We start from the raw sequence: 15,731 nt of genomic DNA on the forward strand, positions 1-15,731 counted from the left end.
TGTGAAGCATTTTCTCGGTCTCACAAGTTTTTCTGGCAGCATTTGGCTTTTGTTGGCCTGAAAATGTTTGGGGTTTTTGGCTCTTGGGAGCTAGAAATGAAGTCAGCTCAGGTAAAAAGGTTTCCCATGATTACTAGGCTGCCTGTTCACCTTCATTATGTCCTTTAATTTGTTCCCTGTGCTTTCAAGACAGATCAAAGCTGCAGGGTTTGAATTACAAAAGGCCAACTCTTACATGTGGTCTTAGGTCTTCAGTTCCACATTACAGACTGTTTCAGGCCTGAATGTAGTCTCTAAGCTGTGGCAGACATGAACATTTTCTTTCTCAGCTAAATTGCATTTAAGTGTCATTTTTTTTCCCTCCTGGGGAAAGCCTCTGCAATGTCTTTATCATTTGCTGTTTGGAAGGTTGGCCCTGGTGGGAAGGCAGAGAGGTCCTGTGCAGTAAGCAATGGGCGAGGACCTCAATGCTGGGAGAAGTCATGATGCTGGTGCCTGGGGTCAGGGCTCACAGAGTAGGCTCATCTGGCTCATCTCCCACAGGGTGACAAATCTCTCACCAGCTTCTGTGAGAGGGAGAGTGGGTCCAAGTTGTAACGATCTGGGGGTCTTCACTGGTCTGCTGAATCTTCACTGAAATGTACAGACTGATGGGAGGATTAAAAAGAAGACTACAACTGATCTTATGGGATGATCTATCACAGCGAAGAGTTTTCATTAAGCCAACTTGACTGAAAATAAATTGCATCTCCAGGGTGATTGCTGCACAGGTTGCTGCATTTCACTTAATATAGAAGCCGTCTTCAACTGCATTGCTCTTTTATATACTGTGCTCAAGTATGGCACAGAAACATGGCAGATTTTCCTTTTTTAACCTTTTTCAAGTGTTTTTAATAAAAAAAAAGCTGAAGATGCCACCATCTGCCAATACAATTTATCCTCCTTACTTTCAATAATCTCCTTATAAATCTCTATTTTTCAAGGTGAGAAAATGTTAAAAGTTCTCCATGCGTAGTAGTGTATGGTGCATTAAACAAACCTACTTATGCCACACTGAAAGAAACAGGGCTAAAAGAACATCATGCTTGCACATCTATAAGCTCAAACAGTAGGAAAGCTAGAATATTTGTGTATACCAATATTGTGTATCACAATACCAGAGAATTTTTTCAGTAAGATCCCATAACAATGAGAGGACACCTCATCCAGTCTCCATTTCTTTACTCCATTTTTGGCCCTGTTCTCTGCTTTTATCTGTCTTTTAACACAGTGTCTTTGTCCAGCATCAGAGCCGTTATTCCTCCTCCCCTGGTCCATGCACGCCTGCCTCCCAGCTGTGCCTGCCCTCTGCCCGTGCAACCCTCCATCTCACAGGCAGTTCTCCTTTCCCGGCTCCCCTGCCACAACTCCATTCCACTGCAGATGGTTGGTAAGGTTATCTACAGCCTCCTTGACATTTCTGCCTCAGCAGGTCACTGCAGTTAGCAAAGCAAGGCTACTCCACTTTACAGGAGAGCAGAAGGTAGCCCCTCGCTCCCGACAATACTTGCATATAATGTATGAAGGCTTACTTTCAATAGCAACTCTCACAGAGAAATCATGCATGAGGCTTCTGAGAATTTCCTCAAGCAAATTCAGAGCTCATTAGTATGACTCCTAGGGCTGCAAGAAGTGCATCCATACAAGCGTTCCCCAAACAGTCCCAGGAGATATTAACCACGAGTTATAGAAAATCCATAGTCAAATCCCTCCCGTTTCCTGCTACTTGGCAGGGTTTGGCAAATCTAGCAGCCCATATCTGTCCCATCCAGCCAAAATCATACGATGCCCAGGTGTAAGTCAACAGTCCGTAGGGTGCTCCTGCCCTGGCACTCAGCTCTGGCTGCCAGAAAAGCTGTCAGAAAGATTATGCCTTGTCATCAGTAACAAAAAGTTGAGAGACCAGAGAAACCATTTTGGGATTAAGCAGACTTAAGCCCTTCATTTTTCTTTAAATCAAAAGGGGTAAAAGCACATTCATGTGTGCAAGCATGCACAATTCCTGCATTTTTCAGTGGCTCCTGAGAGAAGATCCTGTCCATTAAAGAACACCCAAACAGTGAAATGCAAAGGGAGAGGATTGTGCAGGTAAGACATCAAAGAACAGTGCAGGGGCTGCTCACACGGTATTAAAGTCTGCCCATCATATTTCAGACATCAACTCTGCTGAGCTATTCTGTGCACATGCTTTCCAAGAGAAGTTGTCTCCAGTTGACATACGCTGTATTGTAAGCTAAATCTTCTAATACCCTGAGGCATCCAAGCATGCAGGATAACCAGACTCGCATCTTAAGCCCACACCTTTGTACAGAAGTATATGTATATACATAGACAAGCATATCCAGGGATAGGAGTATAATGGTTCACAAGACTATATATAGTCAAGCATGAGAAGTTGTCTAAAGTACCTTTGATACAAACCTAGGTGAACATTACAGTAAAAATAATTACAGAAAATAAAAACTGGAAGTTGGAACAATATAAAAGAAGGAATACATATAAAATAATATCAAAGATTATGTAATTACAGACCACAAAGTGACGACAATTGCACAAACATATGCATACATACTGCATATATCCACACGCACACAGAGAAACACGACGCCCAAGCAACGTGCCTTTTTACTCAAAATCCTGGAATTTGGCCAGCTGTCTCCCTTCTACCCTCTATTCCCTAGCCCCTTTCAGTTGTCATTTTAGAGATGCATTTACCAAAAAATGCTCAGAGATCCCGTAAAGCCATCCCAAAGCCCGATCTCACCTCTAACAAAGGACATGGTGCCAACAGTGCGTTCTGACCGACCCATCAGCGCAGCGGTCCAAACCCTGACTCAGCTCACACCATAGATTCATTGAACCATAGAATCACACCATAGGCTGCTAGTGCCGTTTCCTAGGCTATTCCGTTAACTTTTGAATTAGTGAACTGAAGAGAAGTCTCCCACAGGTATTACAATTAGAGTGGAACTAAAACCCCTTGCTTTGTTATTCTTTCCTCTAAACTGCTCTCAAGGTATTATGAATACAAAAAGGAAGATAATCCACGTTCATTACAAGATTTTGATAAGAGCCTATACTCATGTATTAGGAAGAACTTTCTAACAAAAGATATGCTATTTTTTTCCCTCTGTGGCTTACCTTCACTTGGATGTTTAATTTCTGGGAAAAAATATGGATTTTGAATGCCATTTTCCTATTAGTACAATTCGTTTTCATTTTAAATCATACCGATCACAATGAATCCACTCGGTATAAACTAGAGCGCTGTGGAGGTTTCCACAGGAATTGCAGTGTTCCTCAGCCGTAATTAATGTATCACTCAACACGCTGTTAAGTTCCTCCTGCATCAGCTGTCAAAATATGAATTTCCTAATGCCTCTGGAGGAACCACCCAGGTGTAATAAATGCAGAAAAAAGAAGAAGAAGAAAAAAATCACACCAGGAGCTGGACCCCCACCCGCTGAAAAATGCCATGGTCAGAAATCTCTAGTGATGAGAATCAGCCACCTTACACCAGAATGGAAAGCTCCTCCTGCATGGGTCTCACCTTGTTCTTGGCAAGAACGTTGGCTCCTGCTTTAACGAGCACTTTGGCAGACTGACTGAAACCATGCCAACAAGCTTCATGAAGAGCAGTGTTCCCATCCTGAAGAGCACACACACAAGAGGAGAAGGTTAGTGCACTGTGTCCACACACAGAGTAATGTTACAGTCAGAACGCAGCAGCTGCATGCCCCACCTGGTCACTTAAAAAATAAATCATTTTCCTTTCCTACTAGCTTATTTTCTCTTTTATTTTTACCAGAGGCAGATATACACCAGAATAAAACATAAAATAACTTCCACTGACACCTTATGTACTTCTTCCTAACTTTCTATCTTCAACCTCTTTCTATCTTTATCTTCTACTCCTTCCCACACCTCCTGGCAAGCAGAGAGTAGCACTAAAGCTTTTGTTTGGATCTTGGAATTAGTTATATTTACTCCCAAACTAAATTCATAGCCTAAGATTCTCAGTTTCAGGGATAATCGAAGGAAACTGTGCAGTGTTTTGCAGAGGGCATAGTACGGTTGTGTATTTCTTTAATTCCTCCCTTAATGAGCTGAGACCAGACTCTTAAATAAAAAACTATCAGCCTGATACAAAAAAAAATAACTAAATCTGTAATTTATATCAAAGAGATGGTACAGCTTTTTTTCAATGTAACTGTTCCAATTATTTTCAAAGCATCAGATACTTACTCAACTCAGGAGTATAAACTATAACTTTCTCTGTGAGACCTTAATATTACTGGCTGGCAAGGCTGCCATCCCACAGGGCTTTGCTTTTGCCTGTTACCTTGTCTTGTCTGTCCAAAGCACAACCCTCTTGAATCAGAGCTGCTATAACATCGGTGTTCCCTACGACAGCAGCTCGGTGCAATGCTGTCTGGTCACCCTGCAAAAAGAAGCAGATTTGTAGTCGGTACCATTTCTACCTCATTTTGATTCAATACAAACGCATACCACGCAAAAGGGCTTCATCTTCAACACACCTACTGTTTAAATCCAAGCTGCCTTTGAAAACAGTCCACGTAAATAACTATTGTTAAAGTTCCCAAGATTCTTGAAGTTACTGAAAGTATCAGAGAGCTACAAACCAACTGTTCACAGAAGTTTGCAAGTCATCACAAGCCCACATACAGCGCTGAAGCATTCTAAAAATCTGGTGGTATTAGAAGGCAGTAAACCTAATACATTTGGCACTAGGTATCTAATAGTCAACAGTATCTGTAGGGGACTAAAGGGAATTACAGGCTCTTGTAATGCATCATAATGATCCTCCAGTACTTACACTAACTGCATGAAGCTCTCCTGTTTTGGCTCTGATTGCTCCATCAGCCCTGCTTAGGATAAGGAGCATGAGATGAGATCGGTCTCTTCAGCACTTCTGACGAATTTACCAATTAGTGCTAAGAGTGGAGGCAATTTTATGACAACCACAACTGCAAGACCATCAACTTATTCCATTCAAGTAACTGAGCAATCTTGAGGTCCAAATGACTTTGGTTTCTCATTGACCTGCCATGTAGCAGCAACAAGCAAGTTTCTTACATCAGTTTATTTCCTTTATGGCCAGGTTTCCAAAAGAAATTATGCTGATTAGGTCATCTTGTCTGACTGCCCATCTATCCCCCCTCTAACAACTGTTGAACACCTTTGCTGAGCTAGAGAGCCCAAGATTCATCTTCTACAAGCCTTCCAGAAACTGAAGACTAGGGAGACGCGAACTACTGGCCCTGCCTATCGGGGGTTATCTATATATTTTTAAGTGCATGTTGGTGAGACTGTGATAAAAGAGGGGGAATAGGAGGATTTATGCAGCAGCGTGTAGGGATGTAAGATACCGACTGATGGGAAAATGAGCTGCTCTAGCTCCACTGCTGCCACAAAAACTGGTCTTGGCTTTCCTTTGAAGTTGTTTTGAACCTGCAATGCTGAAGCACAGCCTGAGTCCAGGCACAAAGACTAGCTTCAAAGCTGCACACGGCCTTTTTGGGGGATGAATAAACAGAGCAGGAATCCAATCCACTTCTGCTTATCTAGATAACGGTCACCAAAAACACACGCAAGGCAGAGATATGCAGTGTATCCTGAGGAAAAAAAGCTTGTGGGAAGCTAGTCCTAAATAGATACAAAATTTCTCTGCTACAAAACTTTATCAGATAATACCACATTATATTAAACACTAAAACGAGAGGAATTTCTGTATTTTCTGTCCTACAAGTCTTTAGATAACTGGATTATTTGAATAATTTGTTCTCAAAGACGGTTAGCAGCTCACTTAAAAATTGCTCTTGGTGGGGTATTTTTGTGCTAATGATACCAAAATAGTTATTAATCCATAAGTGAAAAATGAGCATTGCCAACCGCAACCTGTCAGTAACCCTTGTAATGCCAACTGCCACCACCAGTAAATCTTTAATTTGGCTTATAATCATGAAGTTGATTTTAAAAAATTGTGTTGATGGCTTTTTTTTCTTTTTAAATTTGCCATCTATGTTTTGTCTCTAGAGGTCACATATTCTTACTTTTGTTCTTGTCCCTATTAAGACTGAAAATGTATTTTAAGAGATTTTGAACATAGACAATAATGGTTCCAGGAACTGGGACTTTAAGAAAAACATGAAGTATTGTAAAACTGACAGCACTGCGAGTTCTCTGAACTTGTGTATTTATTCCAAATTTAAAGATAACAAAAATGTTATGGAAAATGTCCAAAATACACCATCCGACACCAGTGCAAGTGTCGGATAGTTTCCAGTAACTATTACTGCACAGAAATCTGCTTGCTAACAAGCTGGGGAAGAACTTAACACCCTCTTTTGATAGTGCCTGGTACTGATGACTGGCAGCATTGGGTAATATGGACAGTGCAAAGCTCATTCTACCTGACTACCATGAAGTGGAAAGTAATCTGTCAACCTATCACTCCCAACTGGTATTTCTGCACCAGCAAAACTACAGAAAGTATTATGATAAAGACTAAAACAAGATGACATCTGCCATTGCAATGGATGAAGCTTTAACAAGGAATGGTTGGTTCCTACTTCTTTACAGTCTGGAAAATTGTGGAGAAGACCAAATTGGGGTCAGGAGTGGATTGTATTGGATTTAGTTTGTAATTAAGGATCCTCTCGCTGGGCCAGTTTAAATCACGGCTGTTCTTGTCATTAACCCAACCCCATCACAGTAAGGTCAAAGGCCATTCAGCTTACTGGGGTTTGTAGATATGACAGCTACTTCTAATGGCATCTAAGTTAAATGAAAAACAAACACATATTTGGAAAGCGGGAAGCACACCTGACTGCTGCAGGAGCAGGTCTCCCTTGGGCAGCTCAGCCCATGTGCTGGGGGGCCGTTCGCCAGGGCTGCAGAATGGCACTGGGATGGTTTCAGCCATGCCTGGGCTTTGTCCTGTACTATATTCTTGTCCCCGAAATAGAAGCCCGGGTAGATGAAGGGACAGAAGTCCCACAGATGGCAGGCTCAGATGCCTCCTGCCCCAGGTGGGGGATTTGGTGCTGACACCCTCCCTACACAAGCATGGGGAGAGCCAGGCATCTAAGAGTAAGGTCCAACCAGCACCCTGACCAGGTAAATAAATACCTCATCCATGTAACAGAGAGTGTCAAAGGACATCTCAAATCCTACCTCACCTGGACTAAGGCACCTCCCAGTGACAAGATGGCAGGTATCAGTGTCCTGGTGAAGGTCCTACCAAACCCAGGCCCCTCAGCCAGCAGGGCAGGACCTGGTCGACCATCCCCTTGGTCCTCAGCACACATATTAACCTTAAACTGCTTAACGTGCTGTGGAAGCTGAACCATTGCGATGGCCTCTGTGTGTGAGTCACTGCGCGACCCAGCCACAGACGGCAGAGCCCACCTATAAATAACACTGCCTGCACCGCTGCATTTCTAACCTGCCTTGCCTCCCCATCAGCGGAGGAGCAAACCCTTACCTTGCCTCTTATGGAGTCAGCAAAAACAGATGAGTTACATTTTTTTCACAGCGTGAATTTTCAGACGGTGTGATCACTGACTCATGTATCTTTTTATTAATTGCTAAAATAACTGTCTCTGAAAGCACTCACCGGAGTTCTGCCTTTAGCAAGGCATTAGGGGGCTGTTCCAGAGGCTCAGAGAGAAATTGCACCAGTAAATGCATATTAACTGCCCAAACTATTATGTTGGGCACAAGTTATGATCCTATTTGTAAGTGATTTATGCCTTAGGAACAGACTGCAGATCAATGAAGAGAGATAACTCCAGTGCTGTGTCACGCAAATGTGACCTTGATAGAAACAACAGAGTCTGCCTAAATGCAGACACGGGCCCACACCAAAAAGACACTTAAGTGCTTAAGTGAGGTTCAGTAGACATAAGGCACTTAAGCCTACAACGGTGTGTCTTAAATCCCCTTCCTCAGCTGCTGCCTAGCCCTGAAAGCAACTCACACTCCGTCATTTCCACTTCAACGCCCCAGACCATGCGGCACCGTAGCCATGGTGGCACTGAGGAGGTGGTCGCGTAGCACACACTCAGCCCTGCCACAGCCCCTAATGCAGGTGTCTCCCCTCCTCTCTCACACACTTGCTGGAAGAAGCTCCATGCAAGTTGTAGGTACGCCCATCACCCTTTGAAATGAGGCCAGTGAAGAAGGTGGCCGCTGGCTCTTCTGCAGCGGCCCAGAGATTACGGTACTCGCCCAGCTTGTCTTGCCATGAGAGCACTGCTGTGTTGAAAGTGCTCCATCTTTAAGAAAAACATCCACATTCACTGGGCTAGAGAGAGGGAGATGTTGGTGGGAGACCAGGATGGGATTTTGCATCACCCGGTGCAGAGGATGCAGGACTGCACATTCTGAGGGCTCTGTGTCTAATGGGGCTATTGCACAGCAAGGCCCAGCACCAGACAGAATGTTTCCAAAGGGTGAAACCATGTCCTTTACAGAGAGCTTAAATGCCTGCTTTCAGGAGAGGGCTACAGGCTGGGAGCCCTGAAGAAAGGCAGATATCTAAATTTTGACGTTCTCCATGGATTTTGGTATTACCCTTTCCTTTAGCACTTCTGTGTTGGCTAGGCTGGTGGCACTTGCTCAGCGTCCTAGCATTTGCGATTATCTCCTCAATTTCTTCATTTGCTGACTAACTTAAAGCAGTGGATGCACCCACTGGGACCAGGCACCTAAGAACTGGATAGTCACCTATGTTACATGTGAAGTTCACCCCAAGGGAAAGGAAGCAACACAAGCAACTTACAAAAGAGTTTCAGGTAGATGTTAGTACTTCTGCCAGCTCTCCTGCCTCTGTCATGGTACAGAAATAGCACTGAGTTATCAGAGTCTCTGTTATAGGCTCTAATGCCCAAACGTAATGAGAGTTGGTTTATACTAGTTTGCAATACATGTAACTTTTTCCTTTCTCTGATTTAAAAAAAAAATATTATAACCACTGTATTTTGGTTTCCTGCACATTCCTATTCTCCAGAGCATCCATCAGTTGTAGGATCTCCTTTAAAGCCCCTTCCAGGGTCACACTTTGCCTCCTCGATGTCTTTCCACGTTTGCAGACATCACCAAACAAACTGTCTTGCTACAGGAGAATCGCACCAAAATAACCAGCAAAAACTCATGCCTTCAATCCCTGGTACGAAGTGCTGGGAGAACACTTGCAAAGATTTATACTATGAAATCAAACCACTCAATTCATGGTAAAAAGTTCAAAATTTTCTAAAGTTAAAATATAACCAAGTGTTAAATACTCTCAGGAGCATACAAGCATACATGGATATCTGAAGCAGCTGTACACCAAGGCAACTGAACGTGCCCTAGTGTTTCTCAATGTCAATGTGCTGGTCTCCTCCTCCTTTGCTAAAGAAAGGCAGTCATCATGATACACAGTAAGAAGAACTTCACTCTGAACGATAAATGATGATGCATGACCAGCAGAAGTGATCAAGGCATGAAAAAATAATCACGAACAAAACAAATTACAGCTTAAATGAGACTCAAATGGGAGTACAGGAATAAGCCACTTTGCATATTTACATCAGCTAGAAATGATTACGAACCCTGGTTATTGTTCCATTTGAAATTAATTTTCTGCTTCTTAAACTGGAGCTTCCAGAAGGGAAGTTTCGGGGCCTCAGGCCTTTGTTTTAAATTAGCTTGTTTTCCCGGTTAGATTTTCAGAGAGCGCATAGAGGGCAGGAAGCTTGATGCAGAGGACCCAGCACAAAGCCCGCCATGCAGTCATGCACCGCAGAACAGCTCGGTCATGCCAGACTGCCAGGCCAAGGTTTCGCAGCATGCAGCCATGGGAGACGTCAAGCTGAAGGCAGGGTTGATGCACAAGATTTCTAACCTCATTCTCTCTTTCTGATCTTCTAGGTTCCTTCCTAGCCTTTCTCTTCTGGTTTCTCTTATTTTTTTCGTCCTTGATTTCCTTCACCGGGACAACTTTCTCCTTGACTATTTCTGAGGTGTGTGCTGTATGGATACTCATTGACCACTCAGAGATGGCATTGGGATCCCAGTAAGAGTTTTCAATATTGGCAGGGAGAAGGAAAGAATTAGCTCCTGGGGTGGCGTACTCTACAGAGCTGGACTCCACTGGTTGAAATTCATAATAATCCCACTCCAGGCCACTGGAGGTCATTCTTCAACTAATTCTTATGGCTCTTACCACGTTTTAAAGAATGTATCTGTAGAATATGAAGTGAATGTTTTAATCTCTTCACAACATTTAGCAACTTTTAAGTTTCTGCTTATCATGTGGCAGATGAGAAGTTAGTCTTGCATTCGTTCATTAGCTAAAGAGAGTCAACTCCAAAATAAAACGTGTTTAGGTTGCTCTTGTTATTCAGAAAAATAAAACATAGGTCATCTTTTTAGAACCTGGAGATTTTTTTGTGTTATCACAACATTGCCATAGACAAAAATCAACTAAGTAATTTACTTTTCACTTAAATATGATATTCCCAATTCTCATGAGCGATTTCGTCTCTGAACCTAAATCTGTGTTCCTGAAAAACAGCAATGAAACGTACAGATGTTAATCAATACTTGATACTAAGATGCCTTCACTGCCAAATAAGCACACAGTAAAAGTGACTGAAGGCATAATCAATAGAATGCAATTAAAACAGAATATGAACATATTCTGTGGGGCATAAAGTGTAAAAATGAATTATACAAGGAGAAACCATAAACAGAGAACCTTCTCTGAAGACCTATGTAAAAGGAAAGCAGAAGTATTTTAGTTAATACCTTTCACAAGTAAAAATCTTCACTCGGAGTTTTAGCCTCCTTCCTCCTCCGAGACAAATCCAAACACACCCTCTGAGACTCAGCGACTCATGAGGCTCTCCTGAACCCCAACCAAATTACTGGTACTAAATACAGACCCAAAATCAAAATACACTTTAAGGAAACAGTATTTGTGAATCAAGCATGCATCTGTTCTGTTCAGATTAGTCACCACATTTAGAAGCGGTATCCAGTTGTCGTGAACAAAGCCCCTGAGAAGCTTGCAAGGCAAGTGAAATAGGTCTTCTACGAGATGCATATTTCTACAATGCAAGACTCTTTGCTAAACTGAAATGACACTAAGCACTGATTTACTGTTTTTCCATTATGGCTCTCACGTTTACATATAAACAGCCTAGATTTTATTACTAGAGGATTAAAAAAACCCCGGACTTCTTCAAAAAACAGTTTTCACAGAAACTTAATTTGAGCAAATCAGTGGAAGCTCTTGCATTCTTAGAGCAACTTGCATTTCTCAGGAAAACAGACTATACTGGTAAAGTACCTGCAATTTTGTCTTAAATACCTGATGAATCATTTTTGCTGGGAGAAGTAAAAAACTCAGGATACATCTGAATAAACTGACATTCCCATTACACTTGCAAATCTGCTCCATTTCACAGATGGGCAGAGTAAACGAACAAAGAGTGCAGGAAGCAAAGTTTCTTCCTAGAAAAACAAGTTTCCCAGAAGAGAACTGGCTGCACCACTAGCACAGTCCTACACTTGTCAGACAGACTGCACACGTCTCACAGGGAAGCAGCTAGTCACGTGGAGAAGGAAACCAGTTTTTAAATTTCTGTAGATATTCAAGACGCTCTAGATGCAAACAAATGCCTAAGAGGATTTTCAGAAGGCACCTGGACATTCCCAGTGTCCTTTTAATAGTCCTCTACTAACCACCTTTGGACCTCTAGGTCCCTTGAAGAATCCACACCTTATTTATTATGGGGGAGCAAAAGTAACTCTTCCTCAAACTTGTTTCAGTGTGCTATCAGAAGTTAGCAATGAATTGGCAGAAGTCATGGTTATTCAAACGCTGTTGCACGTTTCAGTCTACACCTTTGTTCATCAGAGTGAGGTACAAAACCATGTTACCAGTCATTCCAATGTGCCTTAAAGCCTGGTCCAAGATTAGAACTATTCTTACGGAAAACCGAGAAATTCCAATAACTTACATATTTTAATGAATGAAAACAAACTACCATTTGCTAAATTCAAAGCTGGTTTCGTTGTGCTGATGCTTCACCACACGACAGCCTCACAGATGCGACCACCCCCACACCGAGCGCAGCTGCCAACAGGACGATTTCCTGCGATGCCACGCAACGCTCTTGGCAGCTGCTCCATGCTCTATATGCTGCGGCACGTGTGCACAAAAAAAGCATCTCCCACTTCAGGCAAACATCACAACAGATTGTGTCCCCTACCTGACGTTCTCCAGTGGGTTCCCACAGAGTACAACGAACTCTTATTTCATTTCTACACCAAGCGACAGACAATGACTCTCACTGCTACTCACACCCACCCGGCACAACTAGTGCTCTTATAAAGCTCTGCAGCTTCAGCAAGAGGACCAAGCTATTTGATGAAAACCACATTTTACATTGTCTCCCATGCAGTTTTGCATCTCCAAATTAGAGGTTACATCTCCAAATTAGAAAATAGAGAGACAGACTTTGTTTTCATTTAATCCTACTTCAAAGAAGCAAAGGTCTACTGCTACTTGCAAATTACCTTTTCCCCTCCACCCCAAGCAAGAAGGTTGTATCTACTTACATCATCCTGAATATCCAGGTCACAACCTGCCTTCAACAAAACCTGGACAACGTGAAGATGACCCTTGTGGGCAGCAAGATGCAGGGGCGTCCGGCCATGCTATGAATGAGAAGAAAATAATAATACCTTAAGATAAATTTTTATGCATGGTGGTTGACCATAATTTTATCTGCTTTTCCTTGTCCTTCTGTTCATGCCTCTCTCTCTGAAACCTGCAATAGTAGCAACTGACATATATTAGTATACCAAAGGCTTCACTCTAGTTTTGTGTATGCTGAAAACTCCTCCTCCCCCTTCTGCAACACTACAGTTTATCCCAATGATACTCTACAAAAGGGATATTATATTCACACAGGGATACTTCCTTACAAATTCAGATCCGGCTTTGTGTCCATGCCTAAAGAGAATTCATGACCCTTTTGTTTCTGTCCCTCTGGAGCTCAGAATTGTCCACCACTTTCAACTTCACTCTGTACAACAAAGTTGCAATAGGAGGCTAATTCATATATTGTAATGGGTACCATCTTTGCAATAGAAATAAGAATTACTGGACTGTTGTGTATGATGGACACTCCCCTTAAAAGTAATGGAAGACTTGTAGTCACTCCAAGTGACTGTGTACGACAACCAACCTCATGTTGCCAAAGATCTGTCAGGTTTTTTTAGACAGCACTTATTTTTAAACGTTACCAAGCTCTAACCCACATGAAAGTAAGAGTATAAAATAGTCATGAGAAATTCAACCTATAGTGTAATCAAGGATGGTTCCCTAATAAACAGAAGGACAGAAAAGCTTTAATTAGTGAGACCATGATATATGGTTTTAGGAGAAAAAAAAATAAAGATTGAAATTTGACAGTAAAATGAATTTAAAAAAAAAAAGCATCTCCCCAACAAATGGGTTCCAAAAATCTAAATGAAATGACAAGGGGAAAACAACAGTTACCTGTAACTGAGCCCCACTTGATCATCCTTTGATAGAATTTAAAATGAAACATTTCAGGAAAAAGGGAATAGGCTGCTACTCCTAAAGGAGGCACAAGAATCGATGTGAAAAGAGGCTCAAAGAGGGAAGAGACTGTAAGAGGCAGTACCGACAGGAGAGCTACAAGTGATTCCCTAAACATTTAACCCATACAACCTGAAAAAGAAAACTCATAAGGGAGAATCAAGAATTAACTCTTGCTCTAGGAAGTGTGTGTGTGTGTGTGTACATATACACACACACATAGACATAAAAAATGTCAAAAGCATCAATATGAAAAGCGAGTGAAACACCCTAAGAACTGTTAAACAGCAACACTCTAAAACTGTTCATTGCAAATTTTATTTCATTGCAATTAAGAAAACAGGATTCCAGACATTACTAAAATCACAGAGTATCTTCACAAAGAACCCGTTTTTTCCACTAGGCATTTTATGAGATAAAGAAGAGTTACATTACTCTTCACCTGTATCTATTATATATCTATTTCTTCATTACTGCTGCTATTGTCTATTTTTCCACCCAAAGATTCACCCTGCAAAGGAACATAAATGGCCCTAATACATCACCTACAGCAGAAGCAAACACCTCAAGAGCTGGCTGGCTACTAGCGGCATGAAGAAAGCAGAAGGCAACCACCACCTTTCTGAGTTATAAGCAACTTCCCCAGTGGGAAAGCTACTTCAAGTAAATAAAAACCAAGCACAGGACAGGATTGTTTTCACTGAGCAAATCCCATAATCACAGAGCTGGTAAAGCCTCGTGAATTCAGCCTCTTCAGAGCAAAAAGGAAAGCCAGTGTTAAAATCCACAGAACAGCTGGGGACAAGATGTCCGTGTCATTACTGACTAGTTGTGCTGTGCTTTGAAAATGTTAAACGTTAATTTATTGTCCTACGTTATCGATCTGAAGGGTCAGATCTAAGGGAAAAGTCTTTACCCACTCTGACACATAGGTCTCTCAAAACCCAAATGTCTTGTGTTAGTGGCAGCAGCTCATTCCCACATGGGAAACTTCCATTCCCACCCCACTGAAGGCGTGAGAAGGGCTCGTTTTTGCCTGTCACCACTGCCCCTGGGCGCCATCCAGCCTGCTGCCTGGGCGCTTCTCACTCGACTTGGCTGCAGGCCCCTAAACGCCTGCCCCGATGGCGAAGGGGAAGGGGCTGCACCAAGCATGCTTCCTTCTCCCATCAGCCTGGAGGAGAGCCAGGGCTATGTCGCTGTTCCAGGTAACTCAATAGCAGGAGCATAAAAGTCTCCAGGCAACATGTGAAAAAAAAAAAAAAAAAAAACAAAACAAAAAGAAAGGAAAAAAAAGGGAAAAAAAAAAGCCAGATTGACAAATCATTCCCAGCTATGAACAATATGTTTGGATTATAAATATGTGCTCCAGCACGTTCAGGTTTATGGGTTCTGACTTTCTACATTACTTAATGGCAATAAGTAAATCACCTAATCCAGGCATCTCACTTCCTGGCAGGTTACTAATATATCACAAAAACAATTTATTGCAATCTGTGCACAGAGCTGAAAAAATCCCAAACAAACCCAACCTGAAGCCAGCTCATGTACTTTAAAAGGAGAACAGTGTCAACTACATGAATACATCACAGCAGGGAAACTTTCTGATAAGATAACCATCTCTAACCACTGAAAAAATGCTGAGGTGCAGCCAAAGGTACTGTGTTAAAAATAAACTATGGAAGCAGAGTATGAGTTTACTTCAGTATGAGGGACCCATTTTCCAACACACCCTCCCAGGCAATCGCCACACAGAGCACGCCCAGTGGCAGCGCACGCACCCAAGAAAAGGTTACAAAACCACAGAAAATCCAGATCACACGACCTTCACCTGTCCGTTCAGTGCCTTAAGGAACATTAAAATAAAGCCACCCCAGGGAACAGGTCTATCTGGAGGAGACTGCCCTCACCCCAGAGCGTACCAAGTTCTTCTGTCACTGGGACCAACCCGTCCCCCATTCTCGAGAGCTGGGCAGCCTCCTTGCACTCCTGGCCAGCCACAGGAGATGGGTGCTGGAGGAGGAGAGGGCAGTTACTGGACAAGGCCACT

The 15,731-nt window shown here is 42.4% G+C and overlaps 1 protein-coding gene across 6 annotated transcripts in view; it reads right to left on the reverse strand.

Annotated features, from left to right (window-relative positions):
• Positions 1-15,731, reverse strand: part of ANKRD6 (ankyrin repeat domain 6) — a 117,544-nt gene that overhangs the window by 14,676 nt on the left and 87,137 nt on the right. For 3 of the 6 annotated variants that reach the window (XM_068397334.1, XM_068397317.1, XM_068397316.1), the window contains exons 2-5: positions 12,673-12,771; positions 9,950-10,289; positions 4,382-4,480; positions 3,590-3,688 (exon numbers count right to left, since the gene is read on the reverse strand). In XM_068397334.1, the coding sequence (XP_068253435.1) occupies positions 3,590-3,688; positions 4,382-4,480; positions 9,950-10,243 (492 nt within the window). In that variant the 5' untranslated portion in view covers positions 10,244-10,289; positions 12,673-12,771. The remainder of the gene's footprint in view (positions 1-3,589; positions 3,689-4,381; positions 4,481-9,949; positions 10,290-12,672; positions 12,772-15,731) is intronic. The other 3 variants (XM_068397318.1, XM_068397343.1, XM_068397324.1) reach the window with 1 other exon arrangement.

The sequence above is a fragment of the Nyctibius grandis genome, chromosome 1 (genome assembly GCF_013368605.1).
Source record: "Nyctibius grandis isolate bNycGra1 chromosome 1, bNycGra1.pri, whole genome shotgun sequence".
Lineage (NCBI taxonomy): Eukaryota > Metazoa > Chordata > Aves > Nyctibiiformes > Nyctibiidae > Nyctibius > Nyctibius grandis.